The sequence below is a fragment of the Erythranthe guttata genome, chromosome 5 (genome assembly GCF_056151865.1).
Source record: "Erythranthe guttata isolate IM_541 chromosome 5, IM_541, whole genome shotgun sequence".
NCBI classification, from domain to species: Eukaryota; Viridiplantae; Streptophyta; class Magnoliopsida; order Lamiales; family Phrymaceae; genus Erythranthe; species Erythranthe guttata.
Genome location: NC_142537.1, coordinates 14,660,010 through 14,684,871, shown reverse-complemented (window position 1 = coordinate 14,684,871; position 24,862 = coordinate 14,660,010). Strand labels below are relative to the sequence as shown.

At 34.9% G+C, this 24,862-nt stretch overlaps 1 protein-coding gene and 1 non-coding gene across 2 annotated transcripts; both read left to right on the top strand.

The window, feature by feature from the left end:
* The first annotated feature begins 2,175 nt into the window (after positions 1–2,175).
* On the top strand, positions 2,176–4,668 carry LOC105966749 (subtilisin-like protease 4). Its single transcript, XM_088817738.1, has one exon. It carries the CDS (start codon positions 2,363–2,365, stop codon positions 4,538–4,540), a length of 2,178 nt encoding a protein of 725 aa, XP_088673864.1. The 5' UTR covers positions 2,176–2,362; the 3' UTR covers positions 4,541–4,668.
* A 13,164-nt stretch (positions 4,669–17,832) lies between these two features.
* Positions 17,833–17,906, top strand: TRNAN-GUU (transfer RNA asparagine (anticodon GUU)). Its single transcript has one exon. It is a non-coding gene; the product is annotated as a tRNA-Asn (tRNA).
* Positions 17,907–24,862: the final 6,956 nt, after the last annotated feature.

Below are 24,862 nucleotides of genomic sequence, written 5' to 3'. Positions count from 1 at the left end.
TGACTTTTTTTCCGCCCAGATATCGGCGTTGACTTTCTTTTCTTTTCTTTTTTTGATTTTTTTTTTCTGGTTAGTCAACCGCTGGGGACGACGTGTTGAGTTTTTTTTTTTTTTTTTTTTTCTTTTTCTCTCTAAGTTACTATATTAACAACAAAATTATTGTCTAAGACATTAATATCGAATGCAAAAACAGTAAGGCCCTGTTTGGTTGGGGAAATTAGCCAAGATTAACTAAATAGTAAGGTTTAGTTTGATATTTGGTTAGCCCTATTATTTTGCGGGTCGACTCGCCAAACCAATTTTGTGAGGGCTTATCTTGGCTAATTGAGAGATTCCTAATTGGACCTTGAGAGGTCCAATAAAATTATTGTGCTATGATTAAACACATTAGTAACATAACTGCCCTTCTAGTTTTCATCTATTTATCACAATGACATATTGAATTATTTAAAAAAAAAATTAGTATAAAAAAAATTCGAAAAAAAATATTTGTTTTTTGAGAAAATAAAAAAACATAAAAAATCAAAAAAAATATAAGAAAAAGAATGGAAAAATAATTTTTTTCCGAAATAAATGAATAGTTTTTTTTATCAAAAAATAATTTATTTTTCCGAAAAAAATAAAAAGAAAGTTTCTGAAAAATAAAAAATAAAAAATTCGAAAAAAAAGTTCGAAAATATATTTGTTGGAAAAAAAACCGAAAAAGATAACAAAAATGAAAAAAAATAGAAATATAATTGTTGTTTCGAAAAAAATTAAAAACCACTTTGTTATGAACAATAAGAAAAATCGGAAAAAACTGAAGAAAATAAAATCAAAAAAGATACAAAATAAAAAAATATAATTATTAAAAAGAAGAAAAAAACTATGTACAATAAAAAGGGTAATTCGGTCATTTTTTAGTAATTGGGTTGATGTTAAGGAAACCAAACATCAAACACTATTAAATAATGGGAGATAAAAAAATCAAAATTTCATAACAAACATTTTATAAAATAATAGACCTATTGTTATATAGGAGAATTATCTTATCTTTGCAACCAAACGAGGCCTAATATTACTAATATTACTTTCACGAACAGTAATATTACTGCATGAGATAGTAATATTACGGTCGGAGACAGTAATGTTACGGTCAGAGACAGTAATATTACGGCCGAAGAAAGCAAAATTACAGGCCAAGAAGATAAAATTAGTTAATACAGTTAAATTTGTCTTAGACAGTAATATTACTGACTTCGAGATAGTAATATTAGTGAAAATATTTTTTTTTAAGAAAAAAAAAGTTTTGGGTCATACTACTGTCTCTAACATGCAATATTACTGCCGGAAAAAAAAATCAGAAAAAAAAAGTTAACGGTGGCCGATTGGCGGTCTTCGACGGTGGCGGTTAAAATTTGGGTCAAAATTAGTTAATTAGTGAAATTGGCCTAAATTTGGGTCAAATCATAAAATTGAAGTTTAATTAGGATTTCAAGTAGATGCAGTGGCGGATCTAGACAACATTTTAAGGGGGGGCGAATTTTATAGGAAAAATAATTTTGGGGATTTTTGGGGCAGCGCCCCAAATTTTTTTTCGGGTTATTCACAAAATATTGCTAAAATAAGTATATATTTATAATTTTGAAGTAAAAATATATATTTTAGTAGTTGTATTTTATATTGTAATAACAAATGGAGAAAGAATTTATAAAATTACATAAAAGAATAGAGAAGAAAAAAAAATAGGGGGGGGCAAAAACATATATTTGTATAATAGTATGTCAAAAAGTAATAAAAAAAAATTGGAATATTTTTTTCTGGGGGGGCGGCTGCCCCCCCCCTGCCCCTTGGTAAATCCGCCACTGAGTAGATGTGGATAAATTTGGTATATATGAAAGAGTTTTACTTATTTACAAATAAGTTTGAATGATGTAGATTTATTTACAAGATAAAAAAGTTAGATATACGGTTTTTAATTAATTAATGTTTTACCTATTTGTCATTGCCCATATATAATTTGATTTAAGAAAAGAAACTTACATAAATAGCGTTTCTTACTCAAACTAATATGTTTGACTAAAATGTATATTGCCTTAATAAAATGTATAAATTCAATAGAATCTCTCCGACAACACCACTAAATCACAAATTAAATCAAGATATTATTACGACTGAAAACGTAAATATCCTTACTTAATCGTTACTTTATTACCAATGTATTCAAATCCAAACGTTTCATGCAAATCTTAAATAAGGAAAATACCTTAACTATGTGTTGAATTAAATTTTCAGGCTCGTCCGAATTTACACTATATAAAGTTTTCCCACACACCATACATCAAAATAAGACCTCTTCACCTTTTCTTCTATCTCCAATATTATGGGGTTCACTTTTTTTCTTGCTCTCATTTGCATACTCAATTTAAATCAATTTCTCAAAGCAGAAAATCTTGATGTATACATTGTCCATGTCGATCCTGCACAATCCGACAATCTCGAAACGTTTTACGATTCGTTCTTGCCGACGAATACTAATTTAGAAGCTGACTCGGCCGTTATTGACCAGCCGAGAATATTGCATCGCTACCGCAATGTGTTTTCGGGTTTCGCCGCAAAACTATCGGCAGCTGAAGTCGAAGCCATGCGGCAGAAGAAGGGTTTCGTCTCGGCCCGGCCCGAAAGGATGTTGCCCCTGCACACCACTCATTCTCCCAGTTTCTTGGGGTTGAGCCAAAACACGGGCCTATGGGAAAATTCGAACTACGGCAAAGGAGTCATCATCGGTGTTTTGGACACCGGAATCACGCCGGAGCACCCCTCCTTTTCCGACGAAGGGATGCCACCGCCGCCGGCAAGATGGAAGGGCAAATGCCAGCTCCGTGTGAGAGGTTCGTGCAACAACAAGCTGATCGGAGCCAGATACTACTTCGGCAAGTCACCCATCGACGTCGATGGCCACGGCACGCACACCGCCGGCACCGCAGCCGGGAATTTCGTCGGGGGCGCCGCGTTATTTGGCAACGCCAACGGCACGGCCGCCGGGATCGCGCCCCACGCCCATGTGGCGATATACCAAGCATGCCAACCCGAGGGATGCCCGGAGAGTGCCATCGCCGCCGCCATGGACGCCGCGATAGACGACGGCGTCGATGTACTCTCTATGTCCCTCGGAGGTGGATTCGCCCCTTACCCTAACGACGTCATCGCTATCGGTGCTTACAGGGCCATGCAGAGGGGTATTGTCGTAAGTTGCTCCGCCGGAAACGAGGGCCCTGATAGCGAGACCCTGACGAACCAAGCCCCGTGGATTATGACCGTCGGTGCCAGCACCACCGACCGGAAAATACTAGTCACCGCATCGCTCGGCAACGGTGAGAAAATACACGGCGAAACGGCTAAAGGTTTTCACTCGATCAAAAAGAAAAAGCTCGTTCACCCTCGATCGAATCTTACCGGAACGACGTACTGCGATACCGACTTCGGCATCGACGACGTCAGAGGAAAGATAGTCATGTGCGACGGTGGTGGAGCGAAGTCGAGAACCGAGAAAGCAGAAGCCGTAAAGAGTGCCGGTGGCGCGGCAATAATTCTAGTGAACGACGAATTAGCAGGCGACACCACGATGGTCGGTGTATATCCTCTTCCAGCAATTCAAATCGGTTATACGGATGGCCTAAAGATACAAGCCTACCTAAATTCAACTTCCAAGCCGAAAGCCACAATCGCGTTCAAAGGAACTGTTCTAGGGGATAATCGAGCTCCGGTTGTTGCCCCGTTTTCCTCTAGAGGTCCTAATATAGCGAGCCCCGGGATTCTGAAGCCCGATATTATCGGGCCCGGATTTAACATCCTTGCCGCTTGGCCTAATTCCATATTCCCTAATACCACATTCTACATGATATCGGGTACGTCAATGTCGTGCCCGCATCTAAGTGGTGTCGCAGCACTGCTCAAAAGCGCGCACCCTGATTGGTCGCCAGCTGTCATCAAGTCCGCAATTATGACCACAGCCGATTTTACGAACCGTGCTGGAAATCCGATCGAGAACGACAAAATGCAGCCCGCGGAGCTGTTTGCTATTGGTTCGGGCCACGTGAACCCTACCCGGGCAAATGATCCCGGATTAGTTTACGATATATCGCCCGACGACTATATTCCTTACTTGTGCGGCATGAATTTCACGGACAAAGAAGTGAGCGTCGTCGTTCAGCGTAACGTGGATTGTTCGGACGTAAACAGCATTATCGACTCCCAACTGAACTACCCCTCGTTTTCGATTATACTTGGATCGACTCCTCAGAGTTATACGAGGACGGTGACCAACGTTGGCAAGGCGAATGCGTCGTTTGACGTGGAGATCGTTTCGCCTGACGGCGTGATTGTGAGAGTGGAACCCGAGAGACTTTGGTTTTGGGAATTGGGCCAGAAATTGAGCTATAACGTGACGTTCACTAGATCGGCAGCCAACGGAGCGACGAAGAAGAACGGTGAAGGGTTTATAAAATGGAACTCTGCAGATCACTCTGTTAGAAGTCCTATATCTGTTGTGTTTGTTTAAACTTTTGAGTAATTTTTATCATTAAAAATTAATAGGGTTGGGGTTTATTTCTTGTATTTCAAGTTGTTTTTAGTTTATTTTGTCATAACACTTTGAATTATTGTTATTTACTATGAACTTTCTATTAATCTCGTTTTATATATCACCTATGTTGTCACGTTGCAAAACAAATCTGGAACGAAAAATCCAAAGTGAATTAATTACGATCCTTGAAAAATTCCAGTACATCTATATAGTTGGCTGCGAGTTCCTTCGTTACCAAAAAATCTAAGAAAACCAAAAGGATTTGAATTTGTGGTAAACAAAATCTAAAGAAAAATATGGGATAATTCAATTGTGCTTCAAGAATTCTGCTTTCTTTAGACTTTAGAGCAACCCATCTAAGGGGAGACAATGGTACTGAATATTTTACACTACATGATACTTGTCCAAGTTTTTTTTTTTTTTTTTTTTTTTTTTTTTTTTAATATATATATATATATAACATTTTGAACAATGATTGTAGTGTCAATGGGACTAGCTTTACATCATCCTCCAGTATTAGACAAGTTATTTTGAAGTAATAATAAAAAGGACTTAACAAGCTTATCAAGAAAAACAAAAGGACTTTACAATAATACAAAATTGAAAATTATTATGGCGAGATACACTTTTTCCATAACACTTACCCCATGTCTCAAAAACAAACTTACCCCATCATAACACTATGTCTAATTGTACTTAATGGACCACTTAATAAGTCATGTGGTGATTCGGTAAGCAAATTCGGCATTAAGTTCGTTTGGTAACTATATAGAGGGTGTTTGGCTAAGCTTATTAGCTATTAAAAAGGAGTTTATAAGATATTAAAGAGTTTACAAGCTCTTCCAAATGGTTTGGTAATTTGTTTTTTAAAATATCTTAAAATTCAAAAAATAAGCTCTTGAGAGCATTTTTTTTTCTTTCTCAAAATACTTGTACCACATCTTCCTACTTAAGATCTTATAATGAGTAAAAATAGTTTGTAAGCTCATTATCAAAATACTTTAAAAATTAGTTCTAAAAATAATAAGACATAATAACTTATATACTGTTTAAAATTTGACGCTTATTCGGTGCAAGATTATAGGCGATGGCTTTGAAACCCAAATAAAGTACAAGTAAAATAAGTTATATCTTTCTTCGTCATCAAGTAAAATAAGTGATATTATGATTGCGTTGTTAAAAAAAAATTAATACCTATTCTATTAGAGATTTCTAGGTATCTTAATAAATCCTTTGATTGGACAAATAGATTAAATAGTAAGATTCCTTTCAGAAAAGCCTTACATCATATTTTCCAAAACAAAATTGAAGGCATGTGAGGAACATCTAACATGTCATTAATTTCACATGGTGTGAGATTTGTTTTGGTTGGGTAATAAACTTCTCATATCAGCAGAGTTGAATAATTAATCTGCCAAACATTTTCTAAATGATATGTGATGTGTTTTTCGTTTTAATTTTTTCGTGTTGAATAACCACCTCAACTAAAAGTTTAAATTTTTAGTGAAATGTATCATTTAATATAAATATTTACAATACGCCCCTTTAAGAGCAGATGAATTACATTTGAAACCTTACACTTGAAATATTTGAATGGGTGGCGGTGGGATTCGAACTCACGACCTTTCATTTGACCTGACTCTGATACCATGTTGAATGAACATCTCAACCAAAAGCTTAAACTTTTGGTGAAATGTATTATTTAATATAAATATCTCCAGTATTCACTAACCTCTTTATGTTCTTTTACATTTTATTATGTGTCTATTTTTGTGTAATAATGATATTTAATATTGTATCTCGATTTAATCTTTTGTTTTCCGCACGAATTCCATAAGTGTATGAATAGAAGAATCAACATGAAAATGATAGTCACACAGAAAAATAGTTGTTAAATGTTTCCTTGAATGAATCGCGTATCCAAGAAGTTGTATATTTTTTTTTATGATGCTAGATAGGAAATGGCTGTGTTGGTGAAGTGTTGCAACAGTTCGTGAAGCAGTTCGTAAAAACAGAAATAAACGAGACACAAATTTTAATGTGGTTCGGATACAATTGTACCCTACATCCACGGGGACCTGCAAATAAAATTTACTAATTTTTAGTTTTACGAATACAATAATAGGACTTAATCAAAATACAAAGACTCCCTCTTTGTTGACGCCGTTCTTGTAAACTACGCTGAATTATAAATCTTCAATGTGCAGCACGTCCCTTGCTCCGCACGGTTGAACTCCCTTCAACGCTGAATCCCTCAGTCGGCGGATCGATCTCCTCCCGAGATCTGTTTAAGCCCCTCTCCCGAAGAACCGATCTTCTTTTTATATAGAAGAAGCAAACTTGTGATACTCCTTGAATCTTGGTGTCTTCAACACAAAGCCTTGAAGCCGGTATATTTTCTATGAAAATCACGTATCACGATGGAGCAATAAAAACGAGAGGAAAAAATATTTTCTCTTGATCTTCTCTCGATAAAAAGACGTCAATAAAATAACGAGAGTAACGAAAAATATCCTGTGTAAATTTTTCTCTCCAAGAAGACATAAAAACTTATGCTGAGATTGCTCTCTTTTTATATCCTACACCATAAGATCCCTATACAAGGAAAAGTTAGAGACCAAAATATTATCAATACTTAAGTCACGTAGGAAACTAAATCTTAGGAATATAGGAGATTTCTTTGCCAATAAATAATTCCCATATCTATTAAAACTCTACAAATATATGACAATAAAATATAAAAAGATAATTATGCTTGTATAAAGATAATTCCCACTATTAATCAATTAATGATAAAATAAAGAATTAAAACACAAGGAAACTCCCCTTCTTATATTACGACATATCTAGACTTGTGGACGAGTCTTTTACGCGTTTCCTTGCAAAGTCAGAATCCATAGGATTCTAACAATCACGATCCCGTGCTGCTCTATTTATACTTCTATAGGTGATAAGAATCCTACAAGGAAATAGAGTCCATTAGGGTTAGGAAACTCTTAATCACGTAGGAAATAATATTTTCAATACAAAGAAACTCTTTAGAAGAATAATTCCTATTATAAATCAATTAATGACAAATTAAAAGAATTAAAAGTTTCGAGGACTCTTCCCTTCTTTAGCTCATGGTATATGTAAACTTGTGGCACAAGTTTCATCTAATTCTCGAATAATTAGAATCCAAGGGATTCTAACAGGATATACACGTACTAGACGACTTATGGCTCTATATCTTAATATACTATATTGGTTAGGAGACTATCGTCCTCATAGGTATCCTTCAATTAAAGAAGAGAGATATAACCATGCTCATGTCATGTGCCCAACTAAGTGATGTACAATGTATCATATATATGTTTTTTTATTATTGTATTAATTATTCTAACTTTAATTTTCATATTTTATTTTGTTAAGATAATAAATTATCATATTTTTCAAACATAGTTAAAATGAAATAATAACATTTCAAATGTTAATTGGATACAATATTTTCTAATTTAACAAAACATTGAAAACAAATTAAAATAACTAATATTAAAACAAATAAATAAAATATATTTATGATATATTTTACTTGCATCTATAAAATATTTATGATGTAGTGTGTTTCATATTTTCTTTCATTACGGGCATTAATCTTCTTTTTATATTATTGTCATGTAATTCAAAATTTTAAATAACTAGTAATTGTACCCGTGCGATGCACGCGACAACAAATTGCATTGTTTTGATGTTGTAAGAATATAAACAAACGTTTGATGTATCGTATGATCAAAATTCTTTTATAATCATTCATTAATAATTCATCAGTGGAACATTATTAAGTATACTACACACACACAAAAAAAAAAAAAAAATAACTTTGCTGTTGAATAATTTTCCAAATGAATTGAATCAGCTAATACCAGTAGATTGAAAATTTGAACCAGGAAAAAAATCATCAACTATGTCTTTCATGTTGAACTTAAAAGTAATTAGATTCAATAACTTAGTTAACATAATCAAAACTAAACTATCGACAACATACCATCGTAAAAGACCATCTATACATCTTGCATCGGAACTAAGCCCTTCTCCACTGCCTCATTTTAAGGCTGTTTTGCCACTGGAATTAACAATTGGAAAATTAAGAAACAAAAATAAATATAAACTATAAATTAAATATCGCATACAAACAATAAATCTTGAATGTCGACTTCCAATAGCTTGTGGCTCCGCCCATTTTTGGTTAATTCTCTCAAATCATCCCTTTCAATAACATGTCCAATAACATATAAAATGAAATAATTGTTATACATAAAATTTGAAATCTTTGGTATAAATTAATGAAACATATAATTTAACAAAATGAAATTACCTATAAGCCATGATGGAAAAAGATGTAAACTAATTACCACACAGTCAATAGGATGAAGAAGAAGATAAGAAACAAAATCTTAAGTCGGGTTACCAAAAAAAGAAGCCTTAGGTAGGGAAGAAATAAAATTCAAATGTTGCAGACATTCTGTAAAACGATGTCTCAAAATCCGCTAGGTATGAAAATCGGATTTAAAAATCTGATAAAAATCGAAAATAAAATTTAAAATGATAGTTAGGAGATAAAAATTTGATAAAAATCAAAAATAATATTTAAAATAATGTTAATGAGATTAAAGTTGTTAAAATGATAGTTAGGAGATAAAAATTTGATAAAAATCAAAAATAATATTTAAAATAATGTTAATGAGATTAAAGTTGATAAAATACGAAAATAATAATTAGAATAATATTTAGGAGATAAAATATGATTAAAATCAAAATTATTATTTAAAATAATATTTAGGAGATAAAAATCGAAATTAATATTTAGGAGACAAAAATCAGATAAAAATTGAAAATAATATTGAGGAGATAAAAAACTAATAAAAACATGATAAAACTCGAAAAAATATTTATAATATTATTTAGGAGATATAAATTTGATAAAATTCGAAAATAATATGTAGGAGATAAAAATCTGCTAAAAGTTGAAAATTATATTTAAAATTATATTTAGGAGATATAAATTTGATAAAATAAAAAAATATTATTTATAATAATATTTAGGAGATAAAAATTTGATAAAAATAAAAAAATAATATTTAGGAGACAAAAATCTGATAAAACTAAAAAATAATATTTAAAATAATATTTAGGGGATACAAATATGATAAAATTCGAAAATAATATTTAAAATAATATTAAGGAGATAAAAGTTTGATAAAAATTGAAAAAAAAAATTACAAATATGACATTAGGGTTTCTTAGGGTTGCCCTAGCGTTTCTTTCGTTTATATATAAGATATCTAGGACATAAAAATTTGATGAAAATCGATAATAATATTTAAAATAATATTTAGGAGATAAAAATTTGATAAAAAATCAAAAAATAATATTTCGGTGATAAAAATCTGATAAAAATCGAAAATAAAATTTAAAAATAATAGTTAGGAGATAAAAATTTGATAAAAATCGAAAATAATATTTCAAATAATGTTAATGAGATAAAAGTTGATAAAATGCGAAAATAATAATTAGAATAATATTTAGGAGATAAAATATGATTAAAATCAAAAATATTATTTAAAATAATATTTAGGAGATAAAAATTTGATAAAAACCGAAAAATAATATTTTGGAGATAAAAATCTGATAAAAATCGAAAATAAAATTTAAAATGATAGTTAGGAGATAAAAATTTGATAAAAATCAAAAATAATATTTAAAATAATGTTAATGAGATTAAAGTTGATAAAATACGAAAATAATAATTAGAATAATATTTAGGAGATAAAATATGATTAAAATCAAAATTATTATTTAAAATAATATTTAGAAGATAAAAATCGAAATTAATATTTAGGAGACAAAAATCAGATAAAAATTGAAAATAATATTGAGGAGATAAAAAACTAATAAAAACGTGATAAAACTCGAAAAAATATTTATAATATTATTTAGGAGATATAAATTTGATAAAATTCGAAAATAATATGTAGGAGATAAAAATCTGCTAAAAGTTGAAAATTATATTTAAAATTATATTTAGGAGATATAAATTTGATAAAATAAAAAAATATTATTTATAATAATATTTAGGAGATAAAAATTTGATAAAAATAAAAAAAATAATATTTAGGAGACAAAAATCTGATAAAACTAAAAAATAATATTTAAAATAATATTTAGGGGATACAAATATGATAAAATTCGAAAATAATATTTAAAATAATATTAAGGAGATAAAAGTTTGATAAAAATTGAAAAAAAAATTACAAATATGACATTAGGGTTTCTTAGGGTTGCCCTAGCGTTTCTTTCTTTTATATATAAGATTAGAAGGGAGTAAGTGTTACACAATCCATATTTATTTATTTTTTATCTTTGAGCAGAAAATAAATATTTTATTTCATAAAATGATGGACCTGCTAAAAACCTTGTTCGCCATAACAAGAAAAATACATAGTACACCTTATATACAAGGAAAATTGGAAAAATAATTCCGATACAAATAATAGTCTGAAAAAGAGGAAATAAACTGCAAGGAATGGGTGGCTTCATGCAAACCATCCCTCTACGAACTTGTGTAAGGGCCAAGTGTTTCTCACTTATGGTCAAAATTCCCATATCCCAAGAAAATTACTCCGATTAGAAGCCCAAATCGATCAAGGAAGATCTTCTTCTTCCATGAAGAATTCCTTTGTATGAGAATTAGGGGTGGGTCGGAATGAAATTTCGAATTCCGTTAAGTCCGATCCGAAAATATCCGAACAATAAGATTCATTTGTTCAAAAAAATCTTTTACATTCACAGGTTTCATCGTTCCACAGCTTCGTATATAATGGTTAGGTCATAATTCTACAACGGAGCTTATAATCAATTTATTCTTGAGTCGACTTTCTTTCTTTATTGGCTCAAAGCTCTTGATGTTCTTCCATTCTATAAATAAAAATGATTCATTATATTGAATATTTTAATTATGGTTGAATCAACTACATTATAAGGAACATAATAGAATAAATATTAACCTAACCCTTGTTATAAAAAATCCAGTGAACAAGGAAGGTCCATATGATAGTCTTTTCCAATGCAATAAAGTTACGTTGAGAATTTTTTTTCTTTGATAAAGGGGTACTTTTTATGGGTTTGTGTTGGGGCTAAATACCTAACACGCAAGTGCACGTATCGCAAACAAGTAGTAAAAGTGGACTCGTGAGAGTCGGATGTCGATCCCACAGGGAATACTCAAATTATCTAATCCTAAGTACCAAATTCTAACAATTATGATTTTTATCCAGCCTACGCAAAGATGTCAAATATAATAAACTAAATAATTAAACTAATTATGAAAGCAAATAAACACGAGAAAATATCAATAAAAACGGACCTAGGATTTTATCTCCCCCCTATGCAAGAATTGCTCACCCAAAACCCCTCAATTATGAAATATATGATTCATGATTATTAACCCGAGACACTAATTTACTCATAACCCGCTGTCGCGTGTATTATGAGTCTATTATTCATAAGCGGTTCACTATATGTCTATGCAAAACAAATTATGAATAAAGCATTAACTACCAAGTCTCGTAAATGGCTACCTAAGGTGATATCTGTATGTCTACGACACCACATGCAATTGACACACTCATCCGGTGAAAACTACTCGAAGGTTCTTATACTTACCGTCTAATTATCAAAATAGCTCTGTCGAGTCAATCCCAATAATTACAGATAAAGCACATAAATTGATCAAGTTCATGCACTAACAATCATAACAAGTAGAAGAAATAATCATAAAATCATAATTGCATAATCTCAAGAAAACGGGTTCACCATCCCCACATAGGGTTCCAATAAAATCCTAGATTAAAAACTTAGCTACTCGTAATTCTTATGATAAACAAAATAGAATAAATAAAATAAATAAGAAAAACTATGCTTGAGTCTTCGTTGATCTTCGTTCTTCGCGGTTTGTGGTGTAAAATTTCGTTCTTATGGTGTAGAGACATGTTGCTTTTATAGGCTTTTCTTGATAAGGAAGTAGTAGAAACCTAATAGGAATCAATTTCCGCCACTTTCCCCCATCAGGACTTGTTATTCGATTTTCGCCATGTTGGAGTCCGAATTTTGGAATATTGTGTAAATAAGAATTGTAGCCCTTGAAATTAGCTTTCCAATGCCGCCCAAATCACCTAATTCGGAGTTCGTATGAGAGAGATATGCTCGAAATCGTGGACACTGTCAAAGCTGTGGCGAGATTCCTTCTTCCAATTTGATTTGTTTCCTTATTTGCAACTTTTTCCTTTCTTTTTGATCTTTTTTCTTTCATGGACACCTAATTCTCGTTTTTCACCTATAAAACACAAAATCAATCAATTAAAGCACAAATATAATTAAATCTAAACAAAAGATCCACGTAAAGTAAACGTATTGAGTGTAAAATCTACACTCAACAGTTTGCCTTGCTATTGTGTTCATACCGTTGTATTGAATGATTCTGACCGGATTCTTTCCGTTCATATAATGCCATATTTTGACGGTTTTTTATTACAAATAAAGTAAATCACAGCTCGCACCACCAACCCAAACAAAGCCACCAAATAAAATTTTCTTTACGACTACCGCCATCTCCAAATAGAGGCAACAAAATTAAATTAAAAAACCATAATCTGCCCTTCTTTAGTCATTCTCCCCTTGGTACAACAACAACGACTTGGTTTCTCCTCCACCGTATGCCACTCCGCCGTTCTCCAACGCCGCTTTCGCTCGCCTCACCGGATTTCCGTACGGCTATGCCTGCGAAGAAATCCGCCGTCGCATAATCTTCTTCGCTGCGTCGTCACCATAGTCTCCGACGCGGACTTCAAAAGCGCTTGGATTTAGACTGTGGTGGTGGTGGCGGAGTGGAGGGAGGATGGTGAGATTCAGATGGGGAGAAAAGAAGAGACGGGAGAATGATTAGTGTTAGGAATTAACTTATTGTAATCAAATAAGGGTATTATAGAAATACGAAAATAAAATTTTGGTGGATTATGAGCTAAATGGTTTTTTTCTAATTATTTTTTTGAGGGGGATTTCCCTTTTATATATTTTCTAGATGGAGGGGTCTTGGTAATTTTCACTTTTATTTATTGCATTTTGTCGAACTCTCTTTTGTATTTTCTTGCTTTTTCCTGCAAACTTAAAAAATAAAAATAAAAGAAAAATATTGTGAAATTTTTCATTATATCCGAATTTGAAACAAGAGATTATAAACGAATGTAATTGTTGAAATTTCTGAAATTATACCGATTTCGAGGCATTCCCGTGTGAAATATTTATACAAGTCAAGTATTGCTACTGAAAAGTCAAAACTTTTTACTTTTCATTTTGACTAATTTTAATATAAGAAAGAAAATTTCAATCCTCTTGATTTTTATTATGAAAATTCCATGTCCGGAGATATATCACTATTGAAAATTATTCAATCTTTAAATACAACTGTTGTGGGACTTCTAACAGAGTAATCGGCAGTATACCACCTAATATATCCTTGTGTAGTACTATTCATCGCCCCTTTGTTTTTTCTTGTGAACGTCACACTATAACTCGATTTATCGCCCAACTTCGGAAACACGAGTTTCTTAGGTTCCACTTTCACAATAACACCGTCTGGCGAAATAATCTCGACATCGTACGATGAATTAGCCTTGCCAACGTTGGCCAATGTTCTCGTATAATTTTGAGGAGTTGATCCAAATATTATTGAAATCCGCCTAGAAATCTATGAAGAAGATGAAATATGTGACGACAATCGTTGTTTCTTAAGTCGCTATCTCTCCGGTGGTTCCATATCTCAAACCCACGGTCACCCTTGTGTAGTCACCAGCCCCTAGTTCCAAAGATGCTGATGATGATGATTCTGTGGATGATTTCTTGGCTAAAATAGATGCACAAGCTCACTTTGTATCCAAGGAAGAAGAAGTTTGCTAAAGATAATTAGAATAGCATGAGTCTTCGTAAGTGTACTTCTAAGAGACTTCTCACTTGCACCAATGCTTGTCAAGAAACAAATCTAATCAAATATCGGGTTTCCGTGATAAAGCAACAAACATATAAGCACACATTTCTTCAGGAATTTTAGCAGAACACGAGATTGGGCATGACACGTGTCAATAGACGAAGAAAGACCTCAATCAAATCAAAGGCCTCAGATTCTCGGAATTTTAAACAATGTCATCCACATAATTTTGAGCATTAACGAGTTCACTTTTGAAATTTTTATCTTAAAAAAAAGCTTTATGTACTCCCCCTGTTTTGTACTCCTTTTCAATTAAAAAGTTTGCAAGTCTTTCAGACCAAACACGAGAAGCTTGTTTAGACCTTATAAAGCCTTTTTAAGTCCATACGCATGCTTAGTTTTAAGAGGATCTTGAAAACGCTTTGGTTGTTCAACAAAAACTTCTTCATTTAAAAGATTATTCCTAAAGGCACTCTTTGCATCCACTTGAATAACTTGAATTTTAAAACACAAGACACAACAAGTAATAGTCTTATTCAATCAAGACGAGCTACTAGAACGAAAGTTTCATCAAAGTCTACTCCTTCAATTTAAGTATACTCTTGAGCAAATAGTCTAGATTAATTACGTGTTATGTTCCAAATTTATCAGTTTTATTCTAAAAATTCATTTGGTACCTATGACATTGACATTTTCTGGACGTGGAACAAGTTCCCACATATCATTTCGAGAAAACTGCTTGAATTCTTCTTGCATAGCCAACAACTATAATTCATCAAAAAAATATTTTTTTTGATGTTTTTCGGTTCAACACATGAAGTATAGCAAACATTCATGGCCTTTTCTTGATAGTTTACTTTAGACTTATTACGAATTTTCATAGAATCGTCATTCTGTCCAATCACCTATTCAGTGGGATGATTCTTCACAACTCTGCTTGATGGCTTATTTTCTTCTGAAACATCTTCACTTTCTGACTCAACGCTTTCTGTTTTGACAATATGGGTGACGGAGTTGGCTCTTCCTTGGTTTTATCATTTGTTATAAGTAGATGCATCATCATCATTTGTGCCTGCAATCAGACCGTCATCACTAAAATGTATATTTATAGATTTCATGACACTCATTATCCTTTCATTGTACATTCGATATGCTCTATTGTTTAAGGAATATCCAAGAAATGTACATGTGTCTCCACTTATAGAGAATATCCCAAGAGGTTCCTTTTAGTAAAAGAAAAAAAATTGAAAGTATTAAAATTTATATTACAAATTAAATAGTGATTGAGGGGTAAGTGTTACAAATGATACTTTAAGAGGGTAAGTGTCACATAGCGTATACTCTAGGGGTGCAAAGTGTATGTAATCCAATTATCAAAATAAAATCCCGTTTTTTAAATAATTTTTAAATTGGGGAAATATGCAATACACCCCTCATTTCGAAATTATTATCCACTAAACCCAACTGACTTTAAATACTTTCTCATACACCCAAATCTCAATTTAAATTAGTGAGACCCTCTTGGACTTATGTTAGAAGACAAAAATACCCTTACCAACATTATGTTCTCTCTTTCTCGCCTCTTTTTCTCTCCCACTCTCTTTTCTCGTTTCTCACCCCACTTTCAAACTGTTCTATCTTCTCTCTTCTTCATATCACCATACCCAAGATTTTCACCACCACCGTCGCTCACCTTTAAGATTTTACACCACCATTGTCGCCTCCTTCCGTATGTTACACGACGACGGTGATGGCGGCCTGTGGTGGCGCCGTTGCATTCCTCCTCCAGCTCTTGCGACACAACCCTGATGTGCTCCTCCTCCGACACCAATGAAGAGGCGGACGATATCCGGAGCTCGGGGGATGTCCAGAGATTCTGAGAATCGGCAGCGAGAGCGTGGCGCTGAAGAAGGATTCCGACCACCCTTTTCTCAATTTCCGCCGCTTCATGTTGTAGATGATTATGGGGAAGGATTTGTACTCGAAAGATGAACTGGAAGAGCTTTCCAATTGTTATTATAGCTTTTTACTTATATCTGGAGTTGTGTTGAGTACTTGTACGAATTTTGATGTACGAAGAAGAAGAAGAAGAAGAAAAGATTGGATTTTCACATTTTTCTTGTATGACCCTTAATTAGTCCCAGTTAGCAGAAAAATATATATACTATATTGTTCTTACTTGTTATGTCATTACAAATTATGTGAAAATTGTAATCTTAATTGTAGTGATGAATTTGTGTTAGTTTTGAGGATTGGGAAAGAGAATTGAATTTCATGACATTCGAGGATTGTAGTGATGAAAAAAAATCTGGTCGAAAACATGAAGGAGTATTAAGGCCGGACTATAGTCATGGTCGATTAGTCGTATTCGATTATAGTCATATTAAGTAAATACATTAGATAAATGTATTGATGCAGAAAAATTTAGGAAATGTACTGATACAAATAGAGTAAGCATAGAGAAACATATTGATACAAAAAAATATTACATAAGATAAAAAAATAATGAAAAACATCAAGGCTGTTTTAGTATATGTACGTGACTAAACAGTCATATTGCATAGTCACTTTGAATAATAGCCATAATAAAAATTCATCTTTTGGACATCACTATATTAAATAGGGTACGTCGAACACAGACAAAGTGTGTTGATTGCATGTACACGTCTTTGAATTGATTTCATACTTCCTCTGAATTGTGTATTCCACGAACCCTGTTTACAGATCTATCGAGCCAGCTTTCTTGTAGTATCTAGATAAAAGAATGGTAATGTTATCAACCAATAAAGTCTTGAATATGCCACCAAATTACTACATGAGAAGGAATATAACTACACATGACATTTAAATACTAATGGCTCATCTATGCCTTAAAATAGTAATATTACTATACAAAAGAAATATGACTACGAATAGCATTTAACTACTAATGCTCATTTTTTTTGGAATATAATATGATGATGCAGTCAATTTGTATGACATCAATATAACTGGAAAATGACAGTACTACACATAAATGCATTCGTTCAAACTCGATGCAACCGGTAATTTAGCACACTTGCCAGGTTAATAAAATGACTACCAACTGCTACCTCGTATGACCACAAATGTAAACACAACGGTTGATATTAATGAAATCCTTTTCGTTCTTTCCAGAAACAACATTGAGACGATTTTCACTAAAGTTTTTTGTTAAAAATCGTTTTAATTTACTGCAAACTTGTATTATAAAAGAAATTTATTTTAAACAGCTGGAATAGCTCAGTTGGTTAGAGCGTGTGGCTGTTAACCACAAGGTCGTAGGTTCGACCACTACTTCTAGCGATTGCAATTATAAATATGTTGTAAACAAAACTATTTATAATGCTCTCTTCTCTCTCATCACAGCCGCCCGAAACCTTAACCCTAATTTGCTGAACGCCGGTGACATGCCTGATTCAACGCCGGCTACGGTCGGCGAGCAATCTTCTTCTCTGCCAGCCTCACCGGAGAAAACTAATCCTATGACACGTACCTTCGCTCAAGTAACTCTTCCTACTGCTCCAAAGCCTCCACCATCATGGTTCAACCCTATATCCACGTCGCTTCCACCGCAACAATTCACGACTATAGAAGAAGCGCCGGCTTGTTTTTTCTCCACTCTGGAGATGGACCTTACTTCAAAGCAGTTCAAGTATGCATTGATAATGAAGTTTTCTCGAGGTCGTCCTAGCCTTCAAGAAATTCGTTCGAAAATCTATCAATCTTGGCACCTCTCCAAGGAACCTGTGATAAGTTTGATTGATCCTCGACATGTTTTGATCATACCAGCCAGCTATGAAGATATGATTATGGCCTTAGCTCGCGACTCCAACGCTATCGGGACTTCTTTGTTTCGAATGTCCCGTTGGACGAAAGATTTTAAATTTGATAAAGACAGTACAAGCATTGCCGCTTGGATTCGTTTACCAAAATTGCCGTTTTATTATTTTACGTTACCTTACCTAGAGAGGATTGGGAATCAAATAGGCAATTTTCTTCGGGTCGATGAACGGAGTATTAATTTTTAAAACTTACTTTATGCTCGATTGTGTGTAGAGGTGGATGTCTCATCATATCTCCCTCGGAGAATCTGGATTGGCGAATCGAAGGACAAAGGTTTTTGGCAACCTATCGAGTATGAAGGCAATATAGCATTTTGTCTTCACTGTGGGCTATTGGGACATACTCAGGAATTTTGTCGGAAAAAAATTAACCGAAAGCCACCAGCTGAACGAAACAATTTTGGCGTTGAACACATAACTCGTAAGGAACCACAACAGGAATGGCATCGTAAGGAGGTTCGTATCCTTACAAAAGATACAGGAAAGAAGGTGGTTATTGATCTGGAAAGTCATGACAAAACTGCTACGCAAATTCAAGATTTACCGGAAACGTCTCTAACAGCTGCAAGCAGGGAAGCAGTACGCTCTGGAAATCGTTTTGAACTTCTGGATCAACTAGACGGAGTTGAGACCGACTTGCCTTTGAATTCCAACCATACTCCGACTAGGACAGATAATTTAAAGGAAAACATTGATCGGAGTAAGCTTAAGTCAGCGACGCTATCAATTGAAAACTTATGCTTCGACCATATTCTATCTAAAGATGGGACGACCACTAGCACAGATGCAACATTGTTGACCCAGCTAGAGACACAATATGTGGATAAAGGATCGCTGTCTGATGGTCAACACATTGATCGAGACGATGAAGAAAATGCAGACTCGGAGGAAACAGACGAAGAACAAAATAATGGATTGACGAATCCCTTTGAAGCTAGCATAAGAACAGTGGATGCCGTTGTCCTAGCGTCCAAAGAAAAAAAGAAGGCTTCTCCCAAGAGAAAAAGGGGACCTGGTCGGCCTAGGAAGAGTGGAACTAAAGGGCATGGACGTCCTAGGAAAGAAAGTGTCGACAATGAACCATCTACTCCCATTGTTTCCTGATGTCGGTTCTAATATGGAACATAAGGGGGGTGGGGAACCCTAATTCCCTACTGTATCTACAAAACATAATTACTCAAAAGAGATCAACTATCGTAGTTCTTCTGGAACCTAAACAGCATTTTTCTAAAATTGATAAAGTCGCTCAAAAAATCGGATTCAAAAACTATCTTCATGGAAATTCCAACAATCAGTACATTTGGGTTTTTTGGAAAGAGGCTAGCACGGTGCAGTTGATCGAGGTTCATTCCCAATGTATCACAGTCGAGGTCAGAATGCCAAACTGTTTCGTCGGAAAGATGTCATTTATTTATGCTAGGTGCAGTCGTCAGGAGAGAGTTATTTTGTGGGATTATCTTACTGCGTTAAGCAACTCATATACGGAGCCTTGGATTTTAGGTGGTGATTTCAATGTGATCAAAACCCTAGAAGAGAAGAAAGGCGGGTCGAATAATCAATTACTTGGAATGCACGAATTTAATGATTTTCTTGTTGACGCTAGGTTAACAGATGCAGGTTATGTGGGAAATATTTTCATGTGGAGCAATAATCAAAAGGGGAGAAATTGTATATGGCAAAGACTTGATAGGGCCTTGGTTAATGCGGAAGCAGTGGCTACATGCTCTCTCACCGTCAACCATTTGGCAAGATTGGAGTCGGATCATGCGCCTTTACTCCTTACATTTGTTAAATTGCAGCAGCACAAGTCCAGATTTTATTTTCAAAAAATTTGGTTGGAACACCCGGATTTTCAAACTTTCGTTGCTCATACATGGCATCAGGTTTCTCCATGTGGACAACTTAATTTCGAAAGCAAACTTAGTCATCTCCGCAAGGCCCTTAAGCAATGGAATTGGAGCACATTCGGTAATATAGAAGATAATAAAAATGCCTTCAAATCTCGTATAGAGGAATTGGAACATCGTCTTTCTCACACATGGAGCGAAGGTTTGTTTGCTGATTGCCAACGGGTTAAAGAGGATCTTAAGCAACAATTGACATGGGGACATGATTTGTTAGCCAGTAAAGCTCGGATCAAATGGCTCGAGGAGGGAGACCGAAATACTAAATATTTTCATGCGAGGATTAAAGATCGAAGAAAGAGAAATTCTATATCTCTTAAACTAGCAGACGGCTCATTCACAACTAACGGCCAGGTTATTGGACAAACGGCGGTGGAATATTTTTCGGAACTCTTCCATGCTTCTCCTTATCACATGGATTTGGATCTGTTTTCGCATGTGGAGCCTAGGGCCACTTCGGAGATGAATGCAAATTTGATAGCTCTCCCAACCGAAAAGGAAGTTTTCCAAGCAATTAAAAATTTGTCGCCTGACAGTGCCCCGGGTCAAGATGGATTCACAGGTTATTTTTATGCTAATTGTTGGCATATAATTAAGCAAGACCTCATGCAGACAATTCATGGATTCTTTCTTGGCGACCACCTCTCCAAGGGCATTACCACGACTCTTCTTTTTTTACTCCCGAAAGTCACTAATCCGGAATCGTTTCATCAATTTCGCCCAATCAGTCTGGGGAACTTTGTAAGCAAGCTTATCTCAAGAATCATTGCTTCTCGTTTGAGTTCATTTTTGCCTAGTATTATTTCAGAAGAGCAAACTGGTTTTCTTAAAGATCGTAGTATTCATGAGTCAATAGCCATAGCTCAGGAGTTGGTTTCCGATATTGATAGGAAAGTCGAGGGAGGCAATATTATTTTCAAATTTGACATGTCCAAAGCATATGATAGATTGGAATGGAGATTTCTCCTTAAAGCCATGCAAGCACTAGGGTTGTCTCATCAAGTCTGCGATCTTATGTATCGATCATTTTCAAACATATGGTACTCTTGCTTAGTTAATGGGGAGTTTTATGGGCATTTCAGATCGTCTCGTGGAGTTCGGCAAGGTGATCCTCTTTCTCCTCTGCTGTTCATAATGGCGCAAGAAATTCTCACTCTCAATATCAAAAGATTGGAGGCACAAGGGCTTATTAATGCATATAAAGTTCGAAGGGGTTCGCTCCCTATTTCTCATCTTTTTTATGCCGATGATATGCTTCTTTTTACCAATGGATGTAAGTCATCGATCAAAAATTTACGGCTGCTTTTGAAACAATATGAAGAATCATCTGGCCAATTGATTTGTTTGGAGAAGAGCGGATTTTATACGTCAAAACACCTTCAGGCAAATAAAATTCTTCGCCTCAAGGATTGGAGTGGTTGTTTACACAAAGCTTTGCCATTACAGTACTTGGGAGTGCCAATATATCGAGGGAGGTGTTTGATCAAACACTTCGATTACCTGATCCAGCAGGTTCAAAATCGGTTATCTGGATGGCAGGCAAAAATTTTATCCTTTGCAGGTAGGATGACTTTGATACAATCGGTACTGAGCAGCCTCCCAACGCACACTTTATCTTCTACGGTGGTTCCTTCACAAACGCTAGTCTGAATGGAAAGTCTTTTTCGGAAATTTTTATGGGGCAAAAAAGAAGGACCAGGAATTCATTGGGTTAGCTGGGAGAAAGTATGTCGTCCAAAGGCGGAAGGTGGTTTAGGTTTTAGATCCCTTTTTGACATGAAAAATATTATGGTGGGCAAGTTAGCATGGAAAGTTCTTGAGGGGACGTCGCTTTGGGCAAGGTTTGCTAGAGCTAAATATGGTGATAATTTCGGGAATGCTCCTCCACTGCATGCCTCAATACTTTGGCGTGAAGTATACCCTCATTTTCACATTTTGGAGACTCATAGTCGTTGGATTATAGGCCAAGGAAAAATTGATTTTTGGAAAGATCGGTGGTATGATGGTGACGTTCTTGATGCAAATAAAACCCTCACTTTCAAAGAAGCTAAGGCGCAACCAGATATTTCCAAAACTTTTCTCTCTACAGATCAACATAAATTTTTCGATTTAATCTCTCTGGATGATCTCACTCCAGATCAACTAATATTTACTGAATCTATTTCAGGGAAGTTTAAAGTGGCGGATTATTGGGATCTGCTCCGTACCAAAAGTCCAGCAAATACTTTCTCGAAGCGAATTTGGCATCCCAAAATTCCTTTGAAAATAGGAGCCTTCTTTTGGAGACTGTCCTATGGTGCAATCCCAGTGGACCTGGCCTTAAAAAAACGGGGCTGCATTTTTCCATCAAAGTGTCGTTGTTGCGAGATTCCACGACAAGAAGACTTCGCTCACCTTTTTCTACAATCGGACGTGGCTCAGGGAGTTTGGCAGTCTTATGCCTCGATTTGGCATAAACCATATCATTATGGGTCAATGCATCACCTTATTAGAACTTGGACGTCCGGTCATAGTCTTCGTACGCAGGATGGGTTGATTGCTTTGGGAATCTTGTTTTTTGGCTGTTGGGAGATTTGGAAAAGTCGGTGTTGTGCTATTTTCGAGGACATTCCTATGAATACGGCAACCATCGTACGGAATATGACGCAACATCTGAAAACTCTAAATGACGCCATTCAAGTTCGGGCATCGGAGGATAAGGAGGCGCGTATTGTCATCCAGTATCTCAACTTCAGAATCAAGACTTCAACGATGCTTAAGGGCATCTGGATTAAATGGCAGCCTCCATTCCCTCCCAAGGTTAAACTGAATGTTGACGGCTCGATGAAGGGAGAATTTTGTTCAGGTGGTGGCGTGGTTCGCATCTCTACTGGAAACGTGGTTCAAGGATTTTCTCACTTTTACGGCAAAGGATCTCTTCTTTTCGCAGAAGCTCAAGCTATATTAGATGGGTTGATTATATGTCAGGAATTAGGAGTCGAAGAATTGATTTTTGAATCAGACTCAAAGCTCGTATTAGACATGATACTTAACAAGGCTACCGTGGCATGGGAGATTCACTACATTATAACTTGCATTCGGCAGCTTCTTAAAGACTCTTGGGGTGGTCAACATGTTTATAGAGAGGCAAATAGTGTAGCCGATGAATTAGCTAAGCTGGCTCATGATCATAAGGAGAAGAAACGGTATTCAGCAGGTGAATTTCCTCGTCAAATTCAACCCTCCATTTTATTAGATCGCGTCGGAATGCAGCGGTTCCGCAAAACTTCGAAGCTCAACTGAAGATGGTTTTTATGATTACCTACAGCCTCTTTCAACTCTGTAGTGGTGGATGTTTGTTTATTTGCATTAGTAACCGGTTTTGGGGCCTTTTAGATATTTTTTATAATTTAACTAGATATTGGGTTGCTACTCTTAGTATTATCTTATTTCGCCCACATTTGGGTCAAATTGTAATTAGAAAAGTTAGGAGAATCCTTGGCTTTTTATTACCATTGTAAGGGTACTCTTTCCTTGTGCTAGGCCCACAAGGTTTTAACGAGGCCCCAAACGCCTATTTATAATGGAATAACAAAGTCTTTTTGGCCAAAAAAAAAAAAAAAATAAAATAAAATAAAATAAGCAGAGCTGTAATTAAGAAGAAAAAAAACTCAAGCAAACAAATCTGGAAAATAATATGATGATGCTAAAGTATAGCTCACCTAGGATGATGTAGAAAACAAGCAGGGAGAGCAAAGCTGATCAATAGCTATTCAACTCGATGATCCTGAGGTCCCTACAAAATGAGCACACGTGAACTAAGCCGGGGGTTGATCCGGCGGAAACCCCTCCGACGCTCAAGTCAGATGTACGGATCGTAAAGAGAGTAGAGAGAATAAAACTCGAGGTGAATTGTCAAATATGAGAACGTACCTTTACAAATGAATAAAACTTCTATTTATATATCGTTGAATGGGTTGGGCTTACTTTGTTGGGCCCAAGCCTTATTTTGAAGGAGCTTGGGCTTTCGTGTAATGGGCCTAATTGGTATATGAATTTGAGGGCCCATTGGGCCGGCCCATTTAGGTATATCATTATAATACATAAGAACAAAAAATGTAAAAAAAAAAAAAAAGAAAGTGTGTTGGTTCCCCACGTCCTCGAAGAATGTCACAATAGCTTACTAACCTCCACATTGCGTATTCCATGTCTCTAGTCAAACTTGTCGTACCATATTCTTTAAAGCCTGTGTCTAAAAGATATGATACTGCTAGTAACAACTATTTCTACGAACATGGCATCGAATAATGAGAAAGCATAGCAAATATATATGACTACATATGAATCTCATATGACTACTAAAAAAATATGCCTATATTTGAATGTAATTCAAATTTATTGTATAATTCACGTACTAGTTATAAAGTCATACCACCATTAACACTGCTTATAACTGCATATAAGCATACAGAATAACACAATTCAATAAAAATCATTACAACCGTGAACCAATATGTTTATGTGGTGTAATCAC

What these genes read in the sequence shown, in the direction of transcription:
- LOC105966749 (XM_088817738.1), top strand. Translation starts at nt 2,363, where the DNA reads ATGGGGTTCACTTTTTTTCTTGCTCTCATTTGCATACTCAATTTAAAT.